The sequence below is a fragment of the Zosterops lateralis genome (assembly GCF_965231275.1).
Source record: "Zosterops lateralis genome assembly, chromosome: 7".
Classification (NCBI taxonomy): domain Eukaryota; kingdom Metazoa; phylum Chordata; class Aves; order Passeriformes; family Zosteropidae; genus Zosterops; species Zosterops lateralis.
Genome location: NC_139767.1, coordinates 35,040,263 through 35,059,330, shown reverse-complemented (window position 1 = coordinate 35,059,330; position 19,068 = coordinate 35,040,263). Strand labels below are relative to the sequence as shown.

The 19,068-nt window shown below is 38.6% G+C and overlaps 1 protein-coding gene across 9 annotated transcripts in view; it reads left to right on the top strand.

The window, feature by feature from the left end:
* The window catches only part of GTDC1 (glycosyltransferase like domain containing 1), a 431,567-nt gene that overhangs the window by 182,933 nt on the left and 229,566 nt on the right, over positions 1-19,068 (top strand). For all 9 annotated transcript variants that reach the window (XR_014590560.1, XM_083865293.1, XM_083865295.1 and 6 more), the window contains one exon: positions 5,863-6,089. Coding sequence is in view for 8 of the 9 variants with exons in the window: in XM_083865293.1 (XP_083721419.1) it covers positions 5,908-6,089 (182 nt within the window). In the remaining variant the exon portion in view is untranslated. The remainder of the gene's footprint in view (positions 1-5,862; positions 6,090-19,068) is intronic.

Sequence of the window (19,068 nt, the reverse complement as noted above, 5' to 3'; positions counted from 1 at the left end):
CAAGTTGCATATTGTAATTGCCTTTCCCAATGTACTGAGGATCAGCACATCAATCAGGGAAATTTCCCTGAAAATGTATCTTTGGAGTGCTGTGCTCCAAGGGGGGATGGAGCCTTCCCCACCGAGGTGGTGTTGACTGTTGTGGTTTTGAGTTAACCATAAATGTGATGCACAGATGTCTTTCTCCACTGGAAAAAAAAAGTATAAATTGCAATAATTTACTCAGCATAGATTAAGATCTTCAAAGATTTTGATTGAGGATGGATAGAAGTATAGATGCAAAGTATTTATGACAGCCTCAGACTGTGTCAGGGAAGAAGGTGAAAAGAAAATTCTAGGGATTTTTTTTTTTTTTTCTTTTCTGTAGCTGTTAAAAAACAAATTTAATTTACAACATAAAATTATGGAGGTCAAAAATGCCTTTGCCTAGATAAAATAGTAAAACAATTTGAATTCTGAGTTTTAAAATGCATACTTTAAAATGCACACATAGACTTTGTATGCATTAACAACATTTCCTAAGAATTTATAGCAATATTGTTAACGTAGCATTCACAGGGTAATGTGCAGATTTTACAGCATGTTACTTTCCAAATGCATAAACTCCAAAAGGAGCCTTGACTGTCTCTTGTCAGGGTCTCTCTGGATTGATAGCCATGGGACATCTTAAAATTTTAGCTTCCGATTCCTGTTCCACCTTAGGTTGAAAACATCAGATGTAAGAACTGAACCTGGCAGTCCTCACGCTTTGCTTAAGATCAGACTAATTCTTTAAAAATTATGTTGTTTGGAATTCTGATTACATCATAGAACCACAGGATGGTTTGGGTTGGAAGGGACCTTAAACCTCATCAAGTGCCACCCCCTGCAGTGGGCAGGGCCACCTTCCACCATCCCAACCTGGCCTTGGGCACTTCCAGCAATTACAGGGACAGCCACAGCTTCTCTGGCCACCCTCTACCAGGGCCTTTCCACCATCACAGGGAAGAATTTCCTCCTAATATCTCATCTAAACCTACCTTCCTTCAGTTTAAAGCCATTCCCCTTGTTCTGTCACTGCAAGCCCTTGCATGTGTAGATCACAAGCACAGTAAAAATGAGATGTGGTATTTTAGTGAAACCCAAGCAGACCGGGCAGTCCATGCAGGTTTCATTCCTTGCTGTCTCCAGGTAATGGTAGATTTTGGCATTCTGTAGGTGTTTGCAACTCTCAGGTTGTGTGCATGGACCAGACTGTGGTTTATAGGTGTCACCAATAAATTAATGCTGCTCAGACATCCAAACACAGGTGGACGATTTTGGTTTACCACATTCTCAAAAGAAGTGGAGGATTTCTTGCTTTTTCCAATTGATTTAAATAAAAGATAAATTGTCATTCTCGCTTATGCAGTTTAGTAATGACAAACCTCAGAACTGGTACTTTTGGGTGATCTAAATACAAGTTAAATTTTGGTCAAACCTTAAGGTGCGATTGTGTTTAAAGTACAGCTTTGGGGTTTCGGTGAGTCACTATCATGAGTGGGAGGGCAGTGCAGGCTCTTTCAGTCTGTGTGTGTGTATTTACAGCACATCCCCACTTCAGGTAGGGCTGGGAAGGAGAAAGAGCAGAGGAGGAAAGGTAATAAGACTCTCAATAGTCCTTTGGAAAATCACATTTTACTGCAATGTGGAACATGGAAAAATTTTTCTGTATCAGCCATCACAGCATGTTCATGTAAAACTATCAAAGGTTTAGGTATGTTGGTGTCCACAGGTGGTACCTGGTGGGTTTTGCAGTGGGTTGAGTTACGAGACACTGACCCACGTGTGCTCGGATCCAGCCACGGAATAAATTTCTCATACGTGTGGGACTGTGACGGTTAAAACAATCATTACTGAAACCATATACCTTATTTCCTGTAACTAATAGCAGATCTCTACCTGTGGAATATATTAACAATTATTCCTTTGGGTTTGGATGGTTGCTCAGCTGTTTTGTTGGACAGATATTTAGACGCGGTCTGTAATTTATGTTGTCTGAGTACGTCAATGAACAGGGCTAATTATGGCTTCCTGATGTGAGCTGTGCTGATGTTTGTGAAACCACACTTCTGCATGCAAGACAGAGTGAACGTGTGTTCTTTAATAAATTGTGGAAAATGATGGGTTTTCTCTGCCTAGGTTGGTTAACAAAAATACCTAAGTTGGTGTTCACCTAGAGTTTGAAAAGAAGCCTTGATTTTGTGGCTGATTGAACAGTTAATTCTTTCGTGCCTTTAAAGTAAATTTTTATTTATTACTCTGTACAGTACTCAGACTTCCTTTTAAAAGGAAATTATTGGTTCAAACAGCAGTGGCCCTTTCAGAGGCTCCATCACTTGCCATGTTTCAGTGTGGGGTAGAGCTGCAGCAAGTGACAAAAGTCCTGGCTGAATGTCACTGTGAGCTGCTGGCTTTGAGACAGCACCTAATTACCCACCTACACTTCTCAGTACTTCAGTATACCTCTGTGTTAGTCACGTCATTTTGACACTGTTACCACTTTGAAGGATTTTTTTTTTTCAGATGTGTAATGTGTATCCTGAGGAATGTGTGGTAAAGAGAGAGTAGGAAATTTTCAAAGGAAAGGATCCTGCAGCCCTGTGGATGGGGTTGAGCTGTTGGAGGAACACCCAGGATTGCTGGCTCCAGAGAGGAAATACTGTAATGAGAAAGGGGAAGCAGTTCTGTTTTTCTAATATTTGTTGTTTTCTTTGAAATGGGGAAAAGAATACCTGGAGTGATTTATATTTAATTGAGGATTGCATTCCATCAGATACGGTGAATGTTCTCAGGCCATTTATCAGCTGTGTCTTTTGGAGACCTCTGAGGAGTTTATGGTACATATTTACCTTAACTTGGCTGGGTCAAGGGAAATAAAGCAAAAATAATAGCTGTTATTTTTGTATGTGAACAAAACTGGAAGTCATGTGGGTGAAATATGAGCCAAACGACCTCCTCTGTGTCTTTCTAAGTACAAGAAATTATTAGTTATATATAATATAATTTCCTTAGCATTATCAGTGTATCTTTTAAAAGCAGAAGATTTATTGACTTTCTAGTTGCTTCATCTTAGTCAGGCCCTGAAGTGAATGTGACATATATTGTACTGCCATTATCCTTTAATAGTATCTTATGTAGGTAGCATCTTATTAAAAAAAAACTAACCACAAAACAAACAACAACAAAGAATAAAATAAACCATATACTGCTTCTTAAATAACATTATAACATTTTTTTCTAAGTTGAATTTGGTGTATATTGCTGTTAATGCACAGAGATCACACAACAGAATCCTACAAGTGCTAGTGAGGATTTTAATAAACAGTACCTACATTTTTTTGGGGCGAGTGAGTTTTGTAAGAAAACCTTTGAGCTTTAGGTCGTCTCTGAAAAAAAACGTGTCATTGCTGATTGTCACCCTCACGGGCTGCTGCCATGGGGTCTATGAGTGTTATTGTGAAGAATTCCATACCAAGAGCTATCTTAACACCCACTCCACCACACATCCACAATCCCAACCCAGTTTCCCAATGTAAATAGCCAAAGAGGGTTTATCGTATGGCAATACTTGTGTAATATTTACATCATGCAGTTTCTCTTATAGATCTAAAGGCAGGTAAATGCAGAACAATTAACTAAATGTCAGGGTCTTTTAGCAGGAGGAAACAGGAGGACTGAGCAATCTCTTACTGTCAGCACGTACAGTCATTCTCTGTTCCCGTGAGGGATGTACAGTGAAAACTGGTGCAAAATAAAACCAAAGAGCACAGTGTGGGTTCAGCTAAACCTGGTGATAAAACCAGTTTCAGAACTAGTCTGGTGAAGTGTGATTTGATCAGATGCTTCATGAACAAATTGCTTTATTACTGATACTGCTAATGATTTGTAAATTAGTTGCAAGGCTCCCCAAGTGACTGACACAGTGGCATTTACCAACTTTTCACATACCCCCCGTTTTTAGGGGCTGAATTTATAAAATGCTTCCCTTTAGTCCCTTGAATTAAATTTTCGGTGGCATTTGATGACAAGCATAGCATGATTAATTACAAATTGTTCTTTAGGTGAATAGTGCAGATTTTAAACCACAGCTTGTGTTTTTATAGCAGTTATTACCCTGCAGGCTCCAAAAGGGCTTTGGAGGAGACAGTATGATTTTGGTTACATCATTGTAAATTCAGAAAACGTCAGTGATCTCAAAAGTGTGATTTTTTTGAAATTAGGTCAGTGGAAAAGAGATCAGAAACTGCTTTGCTACCTGAAAAGAAGCAAGCTCCAAAATGGAGTGAAGTATCTGCTTCCAGATGGCTTTCCTTTTGATTTTGCAAAGAACGTATTTGTGAAAACAAGTAATTTATTTGAAATATTATGGAGGAGTGAATAATAGAGGAAATGATAACCTGAATCCAGGCTGAATTAGGGCAAGAAAGTTAGAGTGTGGAGTTTTTTTTCCTCTTGCTGATGTTTCTGTAATGACCCGGAAGCTCTACATCACCATTTCATCTGTCGCCATGGTGGGCGCCAACAACAAAAAGCTACCTAAAGGTTTCTTATGCTTTGTCTCCCAATCAAATCGATTCAGCATTTGGGTTTTTGTTGCTGGTTAACTGATCTTATGATAGCCACAGTGCACTTAAAAGGCTTTTAGTTTGTTTTCTGCCCTCTGATTACAAAACACATAGTATTTTTAACCTGATCTTGAATCAACTAAATTTCTCAACTATGGTTGGGATGATGATTGAGATTTTCAGGAGAGGATGTACTTCTCTGTTGAATTCTTACTTCTTGTCACCAGAGGTTTTGGTAAGATAAGGATTACAGTCTGAAACCACTAGAAATTGCAGGACAGGAAATGGGTGTAAGGTCTTGCAATGTACAATCTCAAACACAAGTCCTGAGTAACTGAGTTTAGCAGGGAGTCCATCGTTCTTAGGGAATATTGAGAGGGAAACCATCAGCGAGGTGTTTGTGGATGGTGAACACCTTTTAGGGTTTTGCTTTCAGCTTTTGTGTGTGGTGGCTTTGCTCGAAGCATGTGAAAAGCAGCTTTTGAGTACCCCAAGGGTGTGACTCATGAGGGCGATGAGCAATAGTCACCGGATTTTCATCTGTCCCCTCGCTTTGGGCAGCACGTTCTGCATCCTGTTTGTGAGCAGCTCTGTGGCTTTTTGTCTCAGAGCTTCCTTGAGCCTCCTCTAGTGTTCTCTTCCACCCACCTTGGAGTGTTCAGAAGAAATAAGATGGTTTACATCTCCTGTTGTTGCTGGGGTTGGGATTCCCAGCAATGCAGGAGGGTGTCCTGGGCGATGCCCCAACTTCATCTCCCCAAGCTGCTCTCTGCCTTTTAAGTCTTGTACCCAAATCACTGTTACTGGCAGCAGTTCTGGCTGAAGTGTGTTTGAATTGCTCTTGAATTTTCTCTGCCACCAAGAAAAGGAGGGAAACCTGTGTAAGTGTGAATAAGCTACATCTGAAGTTACGGAATAATTGACCATATTAGGGAGTTAGTGGGTAAAGTAAAGCTGTTTTTAAATATCCATTTGAAAACAAACCCGTAAACTCAAAATACAATGTGTTCCTAAGTCTTGCACGTTTTCGTTCCTTTAAAATTTACAGACAGTATCTTTTAAAGGTCAAAATAAAAATAATCTAGTCATCGTAATTGCTAAGTAGCCTTTTCTGAAGTAAACTCATTAATATAATAAGGATCATATTACAAGGCCTTGCAGGATATTTCTTCTTCTTCCAATATAATTTTCTTGAGTAATAACAACAATGATTATAATAATGATAGTAATAAAGATATGTTTCTAAAGTAAAATGCTTCTCTATTTTCATTTTCAGATTTCAGAGATTTCAGATTTCAGAGAGTTCTGAAGTACTTGGAAAATGAGTGTCCTTCTCATTGAACCCTTTTATGGTGGCTCTCACAAGCAGCTGATGGATCTTCTCCAGGAAGAGCTACAAGAAGATTGTGTCCTCTGCACACTCCCAGCCAAGAAGTGGCATTGGAAGGCACGGACTTCTGCTCTTTATTTCATGCAAACAGTGCCAACAAGTTCAAATTACAGGTAACCAAGGGATTGAGTAATTTCTTAGCTCAAATTACACAGATGCCCTCAACCAGATCTCTTGAATTTACTCCTTGTTTGTATACAAGGGTGTAATTAGGGAATTGCAGTGGGCAGCACAGGTTTTTCATCTTGGGGTATAACTGAGAAATTACATGTTTGATTTAGAATTTCCTAGACAGTTTTGTCTTATGTCTCCGGCCCATGAGAGTCTCTCAGTATCTGGGTACCTGATGTCTGTACATGTATGTGTATCTCTTACATGGAATTTATTATGTGAATTCAGTCATTCTGAAAGGTTTAAACTGTGCTTCCCACATTAGGCTGAGAGATGGCACAGATGTGAGCACTGCAAGCTTCCTCACGTGCCCTCCCATGTATCTATTAGCAAGTCTGATTTATCAGTGTCCTGCTCAGGCTGACCTGGAGGATTAAGGGGGCAGTTTTATCTTAATGATGGTCCAGTTCAGTAACGTGCCAGCAACTGTGGGTGTCAATTATACATTTATGTAAGTGGCAAATTTCCATCAGCTAGAACCTGGGCTGATAAAACCGGCGATTTAGGTCAACAAGATAGTTATCATGTAGTGAGAATCAGCCCCTCCAGAGCCAAGCTGTCTCTAAACCCAGCAGTTTTGCTTGGCCTACCTGATCAGATGAGATGTGGCGAGGTGATTGTCTGGAGCAGTGAGATAGAGCTTTGCTCACGGCATGCAGAACATTGTGTGGGGACTGTGCACCTTCATGGGGAGAGACTGCTGATGCAGAAGGTTCTTTTAGCACAAGTAGCTGTAGAATGGACTTCAGGAGGACACTGAGCACACCTGGGTGATGTGCCAATGAGTCACAGTTCAGAACTGGGTCTGATATTTTTTTACCGTGAGTGAATAGGTGCTTCCTGAGGAAAGAATATCATTTTTCAAGAGTAGATTTGTGCTGTAGAAGGCTGCATTTGCTCAGTGTTACCCAGCACAATGTCTAGGCCATCTTGGAACACATGTTGTGTAAATGTACACCTTTCCTGTGCCTGCTTTTGGCTCCCATTTAAAATAATCTCCCACCCCAAGCCAAACGTTAAAATCAATTTTCCCCGTTTTGTCTTGTGTGAGGCATTTAGCATTGGTTTCCTCTTGCTTTCTTTTTTGCAACAGTTTTGTTTTGGAGGAGTGTACATGACAAACTGTTATGTAAATTTGTCTTGTATCACAACCACATCCTCCAACGCATCACAATGTTATCTGTGTTCCTTCAAGGTCAGCAGCCCAAGCTGTCCAGCACTAACTGTATTAAACTAATCAGACATCACTCATAGACATACACTTCATTAGTTTAACTTACAGTTACATTGACCTAAGATAACTTAACTCCAATTTGTCAAGTAACCCACATCTTGGGGAAAGGGGGAGGGAACGCTGACAAAAAAAAAAAAAACCAAAAAAAACAAACCCACAACAAAAAACCAAAAAAAAAAGCAAAATCCCATAAAAAAACCCAACAACCCAGCAAAAAGCCCTCAACCCAGAAGCCTGAAAACTCACTTGAAGTTAATAAACTTGCAATCTGTCATAGACTTATGTGCAAATACAACCTTTACTGACAGCAAATAAATCTGATCTAACCAATGGAGCGTCTTAAGGAGAGGAAAGCGTTTTCTTTGCTGGTGCTGTTCGGGTTGGAGCAGAGGGAATTAAACAGTCAAAGTTGACAAAGGTGCAATGGCTAAAATAGAATTTGTGCCTTGTCCTCGCAGGCAGCATAAAATTTTAGGATCAAGGGCTGATATGGCTGGTGAGAGGAAAACTGATTAGAGGTACCTTCTACTTTACTTGCACATTTTTAATGTTTGTTTTGTAATTTAATGTTTCGATTATTTTTTTAAATTGAAAGTATAAATGTATCAGATTCAACGTAGCAAGGATGACTACTCTCCTGTTAGAAAACACATTGATTAAAATTAATTGTAATTCTGTTATTTTTAAGCTTTCTAATAACCACTGAAGATCAGCTTCCCAGGTAGTAGTTTGTAATGACAAAATTCCATTGCAAACTGGCAATATTGCATGTTTGGAATTGCACATTTAAATATTTCAACCTTCTTGTGAGGTTGTGGAAAATACCAAATTTGCATTACTTATAATATTGACATTATTTACAGAAAAGAACCTTTATTTTATAAGTGCTTTCCATAAATGCGGCATTTCATAAATACCTTGTTTTTATTTGTATGTTTAGTAGTGCATAAAGGTCACGGATATTTCAAGTGCAAACACTTGTGATAGCAGAACTGCCTTACTAAGTCTTTATGTTCAAACTGTACTTTATTTCAAGACCTTGGTGTGAGTGAGAAGTAATACTGATGCTGTTAAGTGTGATGTTAAATACATTTTAGACTAGTAGTGTAGATATGTTTTAAATTACTTAGACTTCTATCCATATAATCTGATTTTTGGGAGCGGGAAGGTTTGTTAGTTTAAATGTGACACTCAGCGAGTTAAAGAATAGTCTTAAAAAGCGCTTTTGAAACAAAGGGTGCAGTGCAGAGCCATAGGTGTTAAATTCAGATGGTCTGCAGTGAGCAGAGAGTTTCTGTGATGAACTTGCTGATTGTTTTATCAGAGAACAGACGTGTCCTCCCTTGAGCACGAACTAAAGCTGAGCTGGTAACGAACAGGGGATTTAATGTTACTTTTGTGAACTGTATGTCCGCTCTCTTGGTGTGCAATAACATTGTGTTCCCAAGAACATGGAGATCTCCCCGGGATTGTCACAGGGATAAGGTGTCCTCACCCTCCAGGGGGAACGCACAGAGCTGTTACGGAAGATATCGGACACTCAGTGTTTGAGCTGCGTGGATTTATATTAATTCCCCCATGCAAAGTCTGTGCTGCATTTCTCCAGAAAAGTTCTGCTTTCCTGTTTTCTTGGCTTTGTTGAGCAATGTGTTAAACCAGCTCAGGTTTTCCTTCATGTCCCGAGAGGAGCGCGGGAGCCCTGAGGAATGGGAAGCCAAGCATGCAGAGTCCCTTCAACTTAGAAGGCCAGAAGGAGAATTTAAAGGTGGATCACTTGCCTTGAGATCTTGAAATGATCACACAGATTGATGTGCAGCAGCCACAGACTGAGTTTTAATTGCTGTGGAGTCACAGATGATTTTCTCTTTAATTGGAAAGAAGGTGTTTAGACGTTGCGTTGGTACCAGGAGCTTCATCCTTGTGGTGGCAGTTTCCAAGTCGCAGCATTTGAAATGCACTGAAAAAGGGAGGAATTACTGTCTGCTTTCTCTAGACAAGGTTTCCAACCATCTGAGAGTTTTGTTAGCAGTTGGTGGGATATTTTGTTCTTCATTCCATGGATCTGGAAGGTCCAGCAGAGCCTCCTCAGGCTGCTGGCACTCTGCAGATTTGTTCTGCTCACTGCTTTGTCTCCCAACTTCCTTCAGACAGCTTCAGCTCCTTGATAAATGTGGGTGTCTGATCTTTAGCTTAAAGTTGTTTTCCATAGCACACAGCAACTATTCTGTAATTTTAGAAAGCATGTAAAAAAATAAAAATTTTTTAGCCTTTTAATTTTTTTTTTAATTCAAGGAAAGTTCCCAAATTTAAAAATAGTATTGCACAATTTAATGAAAAACGAAAATGTTTTTCTTTTTTCTGCAATTATTTTCTTTATTACAGTGAACAATCTATTAAATTACAGAGAGTAAAGCACTGGTATGACACATTAGGTGAAAGGAGTTTATATTTTAGGAGCTATCCTCTACAGAAAGTAATTCACTCTCCAAAAAGTTAGTAGCATAAGACTGTAAAACAGAGTGACTAAATTCAGTGTAGCTCCCAGTGTGTTTTAATAGCACTGCTAGATTATTTTAAATATATATATATAAATATTACGTATAACATTCAGTATTGCCCCCCAGGTAGCTGTTCATATGAATAAAGATTTTATTTGTAACAGATTCTAGCCCTGAAATACCCCTAGGGTAAATGTTAGCATATATATACCCCTTGATATCTGACAACTGTATTTTAAAGACAAATTCTGTGCTTTTTACATTTTACAAAAGAGAAAACAAGTTATTGTTTTCAATTAATAGAGCTCTGGAAAAAAACCCCAACCTGGGGGTGGTTTTCAGGAAAGGAGCATATATTTCAACAGTATATAAGGTAGATGTGGTTGTTTCTTGATTTTGCTTTCTTTTTTTTAAATATTCTGCTAAAATCTACTAGGTTTAATACTGTTTCAGATCTGATGCTTTTTTTCCATTTTATAAAGAGAAAATGCATTTTTGTAGTGTGAATTCTTTATTAACTGGTGGGCTGTGTCCCCTAAATATCTTAAAAAAGCAACCCTTTTATTTTTTTTTTTCAGTGAGTGGTTCATTCCTACTGAAAACGTTACAGTGTGTGGATGTGTGACCATTTGCAGGCTTGAAGATTTAACTGTTTTCTAGATATTTTGTTTTCAGAAACATTCCTGCATACCCTGGAGAAGGTGTTTGAGGATGTGACTCAAAGCAGGGCAGGGCAAATTTCATTAAATCTGCATACATAGATCCCATTTGTGCTGGAAACATTCCTGCCTGTTTACATCGTTCTGTGAAATACTGGAAATGTTTATATAATCTTTATAGGAACTGCAATAATTTGTCCTGTATTAGAGGCCTTCCTAGAATTTGGCCCTCATAATGCTCAGGTAAGGAATCAATAAATTTTATGTACGAGTAGTACGTTAGTTAAAAAGAGGATAACCAATTTCCTGCAAATTAAAAAAAAAAAAAAGCTTATCTGATACTGTTTGGGATTTTTTTTTTGGCATATTTTATGGTGTTTGCTTCTATAAATAGGTGAATAAACATAAACCTCATTCGTAACATTAATTACTAAGAGTGTGTATTTTGATGTTACTGCTCAAATTCTCTGTATTTGAAGATGGGACGTGTCTCATCTCTTCGGAATTACTGAATAATTTTCTGCCAAAAGGTTGTCTTGGCTTCACCCCATGTCTTTGTTGCTTTGTGTGTTTTAACTGCAGTTTTGTGTGGGGCACAGTGGAATGTGCTCTTGGAAAGGAAAGTGCTACTAGAGACCCCTTGTGCTTTGATGAGCTGATGTAAAGGCATTAATATATAAGGTGACTAAATGTAATATCCAGTATCCCATAAGGACAGGGTTCAGGTTTCCTGGAAACACAGAATCACACACTGGGTTGGGTCGGAGGTGACCATGTCATTCCAACCCCTTTGCAATGGGCGGGGGCACCTTCCACTAGACCAGGTTTCTCCAAGCCCTATCCAAGCTGTTCTTAAACACTTTTCTGATTAAAAATACCACATGGGTGTAAGTCACTGATGGGTACAAATCTCCACATTCTCACCTTGTAGAGGTGCCCGCAGGAAGGTGTGGTAGCCCCTGCTTCACCTTGTGCTCTGCTTTCCTGCTCCCTCGCTCAACAAAGGGTCATTACTTCTTTAATTTCATTACTGCTAAACTTGCTCGTGGGTTTTTTCTTTTTTTCCCCTCCTGAACAAATCGTTTTGAGTTCACCCAGGTTAGCTCACACGGGCTGGTGCAAACGCACAGGCGTTTGTCCTGCCCACGCTCCGAGGGAGCTGGCTGGGAGTTCGCTCCGCTCCGGGGGCCAGATGGCCGTCCTAGCACCATGTTGAGCCTAAACCAATAAACCCTACTGAGATACGAGACACAGGCACCATGTACTGAGCTAAAACAACTTGGTGACTTCTGACCAGAGCTGGCTGGTGTCCAGCCAGCTTCGAGTGTAAGCACGGAGAATATATGTCCATATGGAATGGCACGAAGCTCCACCACTCAGCACAGATGATGCCCTCCACTGCTGTAGCCCTGGATAATAGAGGGTGTCCCAGCCTGGATAAGGGGTGTGAAATTCTCTCTGCTGAGGGAGAACTTGGAGGCCATCTGATGCTGGGAAAACGTAACATGGGGATGTATGTGTAAAACTGGGTTTTGTTTGATTTAGGTTAATACCGCCCCAAACCTGTTCTGGAAACTTCTCCTGAAAAATGTTACTGGTCAGAGAGGACTTGTGAAGGGGAGCATATTATCAAATGGATTTGAGAATGATTTTTAACAGAATGCTAATATAAATCAAGGTGTGAAAGTTAACAGAAAAAAGGTTTAGAATCTATAATTATTTTTTTTTAATAGAAAAGATAGTGTAAATAAAAGCAAATGATTAAATAGTTATTAAAAAATTTATCTGGTAAAAAGACTTAACCTAGTAAAAAATGAAGTAAAAAATTAGGGAAGGTCTAAAGGCAAAATCATTTCCTATTGAGGATAACAGCACTGCTGTTGTTTCTCTGCTCACAACCAGACTGCGAAAATTTCCTTTTCAATGTGATGGAGAGAGGCTGCCTGAAAAGTTTTTGTGAAGCCAATGAAGGAGGTGGGATGTCCTTTTGAGGGAGATGAATTCCCTTGCTCTAAGGGGCCAAAAACAATGCTCTGGTGCTCAGAAGTCCTTGTACAGCACCATGATTTAAGAAATAATGTTTTTATTCTTAGCTCTGGCTGCCGAAAAACTTGGAGGGGGCGATCCAATAAGAACAGCAAAAAAATCTTCTAAGAAACAGGACAAAAAAACCTCCCAAGTAAACTACCTGAAATTTATTCAGGCAGACAGCAATGTGATCTTAAACATTCACTTTGCATTAATCAACTTTGCCTCAGATAAAATGCTGGCAGATGGTAGCTATTCATTTTAAAAGTGACAGGTTTTCTTTACGTTTTTGTGTGGAAACCCCCACATGCACTCTTCCCTCCAAAAACTTTACTTGGTTAATTTGTCCAACATGCTTTTTTTTTTTTTTTTTCCCCTTAAATACACTCCCATTATTAGGCAATTTCACAATTTGGATAGTTAAAAGAGGGTTTAGGCAAGTTTAAATGCAGGCTCGTTCCTTTGAAGTCAGGGGAAGTGTATATATGGGAGCTGAGTTTTGGCAGAAGTGAGCTGGGAATGATGGAGACGATGCGGGGAGAGGTGCCGGGCCGAGGAGGACGCGGGGCTGGGACTGCTGGGTGATCTCTACAAAGTGCTAATGTGAAATGGCAGTTGTCTGTTTGATGTGTAAAAGATTTGCTGAAATTCCAGCAAAATATTCTGATGAGAGAAGGAAAGAACAGTCTGGGTTTTCAAGCCCTAGCATGTGTTTTCCTTTATGTGCTCGAATGCCGGGTGAAATCCTTGTTTTTCTTTTCTAAAATGAATTTTATGAATCACCTGGAGAATTGATATTTACATTGCTGGCAGTAAAATGTAATGAAATTGTGCATTATAATTCAGTATTTCTGCACTTAGGATTTTAATGAGGATTTTATCTGTCCTTTTAAATGGTTGCTGTGTATATATTTTATTTCTAGATTAGTTATGAATTACATTTCTATTTCCAAATAACAAACATATACACTACTATATTATGAAGAATATGATACTTTACACAATTCATTGTCATTCCAGCCCATAACACTAATTTGATCTTCCAAAGGGAAAGTAAAAAAAGCTTTAGTTTGCATCTAATAAAGAGAAAAATATTGATTTTTTTTCCCTCTTTTTTTTTTATGCTGGTTTTTCCCCCTAGTCTTAGGTTGTTTTCTTCTTTTTTTAGCTAAGAAGTAAGTATTACAAATTTTGTCAGATGCTTGCTTTGCACATGATTTAGATTTATAGCTTTGTATTCTGGTGTCATAAATAACTAATTTTCTTAATGAGTACCCACAACTAGACTGGGTTTTGTGAATTGATGCATAACAGAAAGGAATTTTACATTGTGCAAACTGTTTTAGGCAAAGCAATTTTGGGAGAAGATCTACCTTAGCACTAATATAAATATACTTTTGGATGGGTTTTTTTGCTAAGCTTTAACTTGACCCAGACACATTGAAGTTTGAAAGTCCTGGGTCAGGTAGCTGTGACAACTCAGTTTCCAGTCTTCAACCAACTAAATCCACAGGCCTTTCCTTATCTGTTTCAGCCCATGTGCCACTACCTGAGGGCCAGCTTGGATGGGGCTTGAAGCAACCAAGCTTGGCAAGAGATTTGGAACTGGATGATCTTCAAGGTCCCTTCCAACTCAAACCATTCTAGGATTCTTTTTCTGCATCTGCTTTTTATGCCAGCTGAGGGCTGTTAGCATCTGCTGTGGGTGTCCATGAGTTTCAGTGTAGATTTTGTAGTGCTGACCAGGTTCTGGTCACTCTGGAAAATATACCCAAAGGTGTTTTCTGGTTCTGTCTTCTCAGTTCCTCTGGGATTACAAGACTGAATGTCCCTAAGACAGAGCTGGAGTCCATTGGATGCTCTCCCAGGGCATCATCTCCTGGTGTAGTGCCATCCAAAGGACTCAGGCCATACTCTCGGAGCCTACTCTGGTGTGAGCTGAGGGTGGGTGGGTGGTTGTAGATGGGTGGTTGCTTCATAAATGCCATTCTGTATCAAACAGAAATGTTAGTATAAATTGACACTTAATTTTGTGGATTATGATATTGTTTCTTCCCTAAACACACTACACATACCTAGGCAGGAGTTTGGTTACAATCTATGTGCCAAATTGTGCCACAATACAAAATATTTAATTTAGGATCAATTTCTGACTCCCTCAAACCACAGTTTGATCAATTTATTTCCTCCTCCTCTTCCCTTTTATATGTCTTAGCCTAAGTATTGGTAAGCTTTGAGTCATTATGATGAATTTAACTTCCCTTCAAAAAACAATTAGGAATACATACATTGTATCTGTTATTTGGAATATCTTTGATGAATACAAAGTAACTGAAAGGCTTTTTTTGTTCATCATTCTATCATGAAGATTTCCGCAATTTCCTTATTCCCTTGGACAGTATTTTTCCTTTCTTGCCTTTGTCCTTTGTCCCTGTCTTTTCCTCCCTTCCTCCTGCACATTTACTCTGATGGTCCAGTGGACACAGTCATTTTAAAGAATGCTTTCCATTTCAGAGCACTGACTGTTTTTATTGTTTATGTTTATAACCTTGCCTTCTTGTTCATCATTTCTTGTTTTAGCTCTCTTAATTATCGTTTTACTTGTTGCATGCTTGAACTTATGTTTCTGTCTAGTTGCAACTTGAAGAAAGAATGAAGGAAACAGCAGTGGGCACAACATTGAAAGTAATTATGTGATTTTTTTTTTTGTTGCAGAGTTATTGGAATAATTCCTTCCTTTTAACAGTATTTCAAATAATTGTATGGGGAAAGACATATTAAGAGTGGAGCCGATGTTTCTCTCACACCATCTTACCTTTGTAAGATGTAACTACATCAATCCTTTAAATTAGTGATTTATTGAACGTTTTAAAAAGAAAAGGTGTAAATTATGATAGGTAGAACAATAGAAAATTAATTTCAAGTTCTATTCTTGCAGTTAAGTGGTGTTCCTACTGATTTCTGTTGATGTGTTTTCTTTGAGTGCTAATATTTTTTTAATATGGCATACTCCAAGGAAAATTGTATGTATCTAGTTAGAATATGGAAAAACCTTAATGTATTTAGGTATTATGTAATAACATGAAAAAAATTCTGAACACGTTACTCTATGTGTATTATATATGGAAAAAACTAAAAATTGAAGGGGAGTAATTTGGGAACATCTGCAAATTTTTATTTATGTAAGAGAATATCCCATTTTTAATTAAAGATGGAATTTAAGAATGATAAATGGGACCATTATCTAGTAACAGTTAGTTTGCAGGCATTTTTTTCCTAATGTTCTGCAGATTGCTGCAGGTTTGACAGTGCCTTTGGCTTTTGTGAGTAAAATGCATTTCCTACTCGTGACAGAAGAGTTGTAACTCACTAAACATGGAGCAGTTATCATGCATAGCGACATCTCTGTGCTTGAACCCTGAGGAACTGAATTATTTTAAATTATTTTTAGTGCAGGAATTTCCTGGTAGTCAATTTTATTAAAAACCTAACAGTTAAAAATTTTATCTGCCAAACGAATTTTGAGAAATATTGCTAAAGACGCTAAAACTGTGCGAGAAAAGATGAATTTTGGGGGAGATTTTGTCAGGTTTTTGAGTTTTATTTTTTCTTTGTTAGTAAGAGTGACCATTTTCTTGTGGTTCTTTTCTTTTTTTATTTTACCACTTGAATCCCTTCCTTGTTGCCATCATCCTAGACTAAAGTTGGTTCCAATTTATTTTGTTACATCCTCATGTCTTAGCTGTGGGATGTCAAAGTGGGAACAAAAAAGGTGGGTAGGTGCTTTGGGAGGAACTTGAGTTACCATCAGGTGTTGGGCATCTCTTGGCATTTGTGACTCTCAGTTGTCCCAGGAGCAAATATTTGTTGTCATCATGTTTCTCCATGAGTTTCACAAATCTTCAAGGTCCTGACTGGGAGAAATTCACTTGTGTAGGGTCAGCTGGCTGTTGTGGTTACTGATGACTCAAATGATGTTTTCCAGTCAAAAGACTTTTTTGGAAGAGGATTTGATTACAGAGCCCTCATCTTTACCTCCTCAAGACTGTTGTGTTACCATCTACTCAAGGTGGAATTTGGTTTGCAGCAGAACTTGCCCTTCTGAGGTTTAGTATCAGCTCTGCAGAGGATCCTGTGGGCCCAGCTTAGTCTGGAATTGGTTTTCAGTGGTTTCTGTGGCTGTTGAAGCATTCAAGTCTGAAGTGCTGTAAACACAGACCTCAGGACTTGTCCCCAAAAGATCCATAGGGAGGAGTGTCAGAAAAGAGTAATTGCCACAAAAGAATCTGGTAAACCAGAATCTAATGCAATTATTGAAAATTGCATCATGAGTTAGAAATAGTAAAACTTAAATTTTCCTCCATTTTTTTCTAACATGGAGCAGAGAACCTGGAGCATTGAATTAATACTCATTCTGATGTAGACACACTAGAAAATACTTTGGTACAGTTATACATTTTGGAAGAAAAATATTAGATTTTAGTCATAGACTCAGAATTGTTAAGGTTGGCAAAAACCTCTAAGAACATCAAGTCCAACTGTTAGCCATGCTATGCTATGATGAGTGGAATATAAATTCAGCATTAAAGTAAGCATCTGTACTTGAAAAATCCTAATTTCCAATGCTAACAGCTGCATGGAAGGTCATTGACATTGTGGAGTGCGTGGGGTCTCTGGGGCTCAGCGTGTTTGAAGTCAATATTTATGGTGCCTCTGTACCTCCTGTCATTAGCAGGAGGTTTTCAAGGGACTGTTCTTAGATTATATTTTGCACATGGCTCTTGTTTTCCTAGATACTGATTGGAAAAAAAGTGAAGGGTATAATAGTTTTCCTGTCTGCTGATGGGTGATGAGACCAACATGCTGGGGCCATGGGTGGAATCGGGGTGAATGAATTGGTGGCAGGGAGGGAGTTTGAGATGTTTGTGTGCTTCCTGCATTTTTAAGGAGTATAAAGGATGTTTCAGCTGTTTGAGATGAAGCTCAGCAGCTGCTCTGCAAACTCCTAATGGAGCAGGGGACTGGGTTTTCTTTATCTCCAGAGTTTCCCTCTGGTCACAGATACTGCTGGGACTCCTCATTTCTCTTAACCCATAGTTTTTAAATGACATGGTTAGTATAGAGGAATAATGAAAATGTTTTTTGTTGGGTAAAATGGGATTTGGAGACAATACTGGTGCCTATTAATTGCTAGGTACACACTAAGACTCTGAATGATGAAGAAGAAGATACAAAAGCTGTGTACACTGAGCAAATGCTTTGCTGTGCAGCCAAGCAGCTTTGCAACCACACTCTGGGTTGTTACAACATCACTGTGGTATTTGCTTTCCCATTATCTCTTCAATTCAGTTTTCCATGGAGTCTGGTCCATGCATATTTTATTTTGGTTTTAATTTTATTTTTTAAAAATATTATTTTATTTATTTTGCCTTCCAGCACGTGGTTTAAAACTGTAACTTCATTGACTCTTGTGTATAATATCTTTCATTTTTTCTTTGAAATCCAGAGGAGTGTTTAGTGTGAGCATTACTGTATCCAAGGTAGAATATTTCATGTTTTTGCAGATTGCTGGTATTACATGCCAGAGCAGCCTTCTGACCATGAAGCCCAGCCACGTTTGTTCTATTAGCTGCACTTCAGAAGTATTTGTTTAGTTTTTCCTCAGATGGATAACCAGTATGGAACATTCTGTCCACAGAAGTCTTATTAAAGAGGTTAGAGCATCCTGCTAATTAGAAAAAAACTAATTAGGCAGATTGTTGAGCCTGTAACCAGAATTTTATATTTTAATGGGTTTTGAAATGCGGTGTGCTCCCTTTTCCTATTGTAAAACACACTTATTCCTTTTAAATGTCTGGAAACAGTTTTTTGAGGACGTTATGCACTCAGAATAAGAAAGCAGTAACATTTTAATTTTTGATTTTGTTACATAAACTGTAAAAGAATATGTACTGTAAAATTGGTGAAACCATCAATTCATACCAGCCTCTTATTGTGTCAGAAAAAATTTTGGTTACTTTCCTGTTGGTAGGTTTCAAGTTTAACTGCCCCAACGAGGAGTTGAATTAAGTTCACGTGAAGAAACAATATAATTTGTGGCTGTGCTAAAATTAGACGTAGATGGTACAGAACTCACAAATTACTCTTTGCTACTTCAAGCTAAAATTCATTGACCACTGTTTCACTGAGCCTTGGGAAGTTTATCATCTTTAGAGCTGGATCCAGTCCATTTCTGAGTGCTCTTGTAGTGCTCTTAGAGACTTTTGGTCTGGAAGCTGAAAAAAGACCTCGTTCTCAGCTGTGGAGTGACCTGGAAGCAAAACCATTGGGGTTGGTTGGGTTTGCATGGTTCACATCTTAATTCCAGGTTTGCAAGGTGCCATGTGGAAAGCAAGGCATGTTTGTGGCTGGGGACAAAACGTTGGATTGGGAGAAACATTTAAAATACATATATTTAAGATGGATTTCTCCCTGACATCTACTTTTGAACTCTCTTTCAACC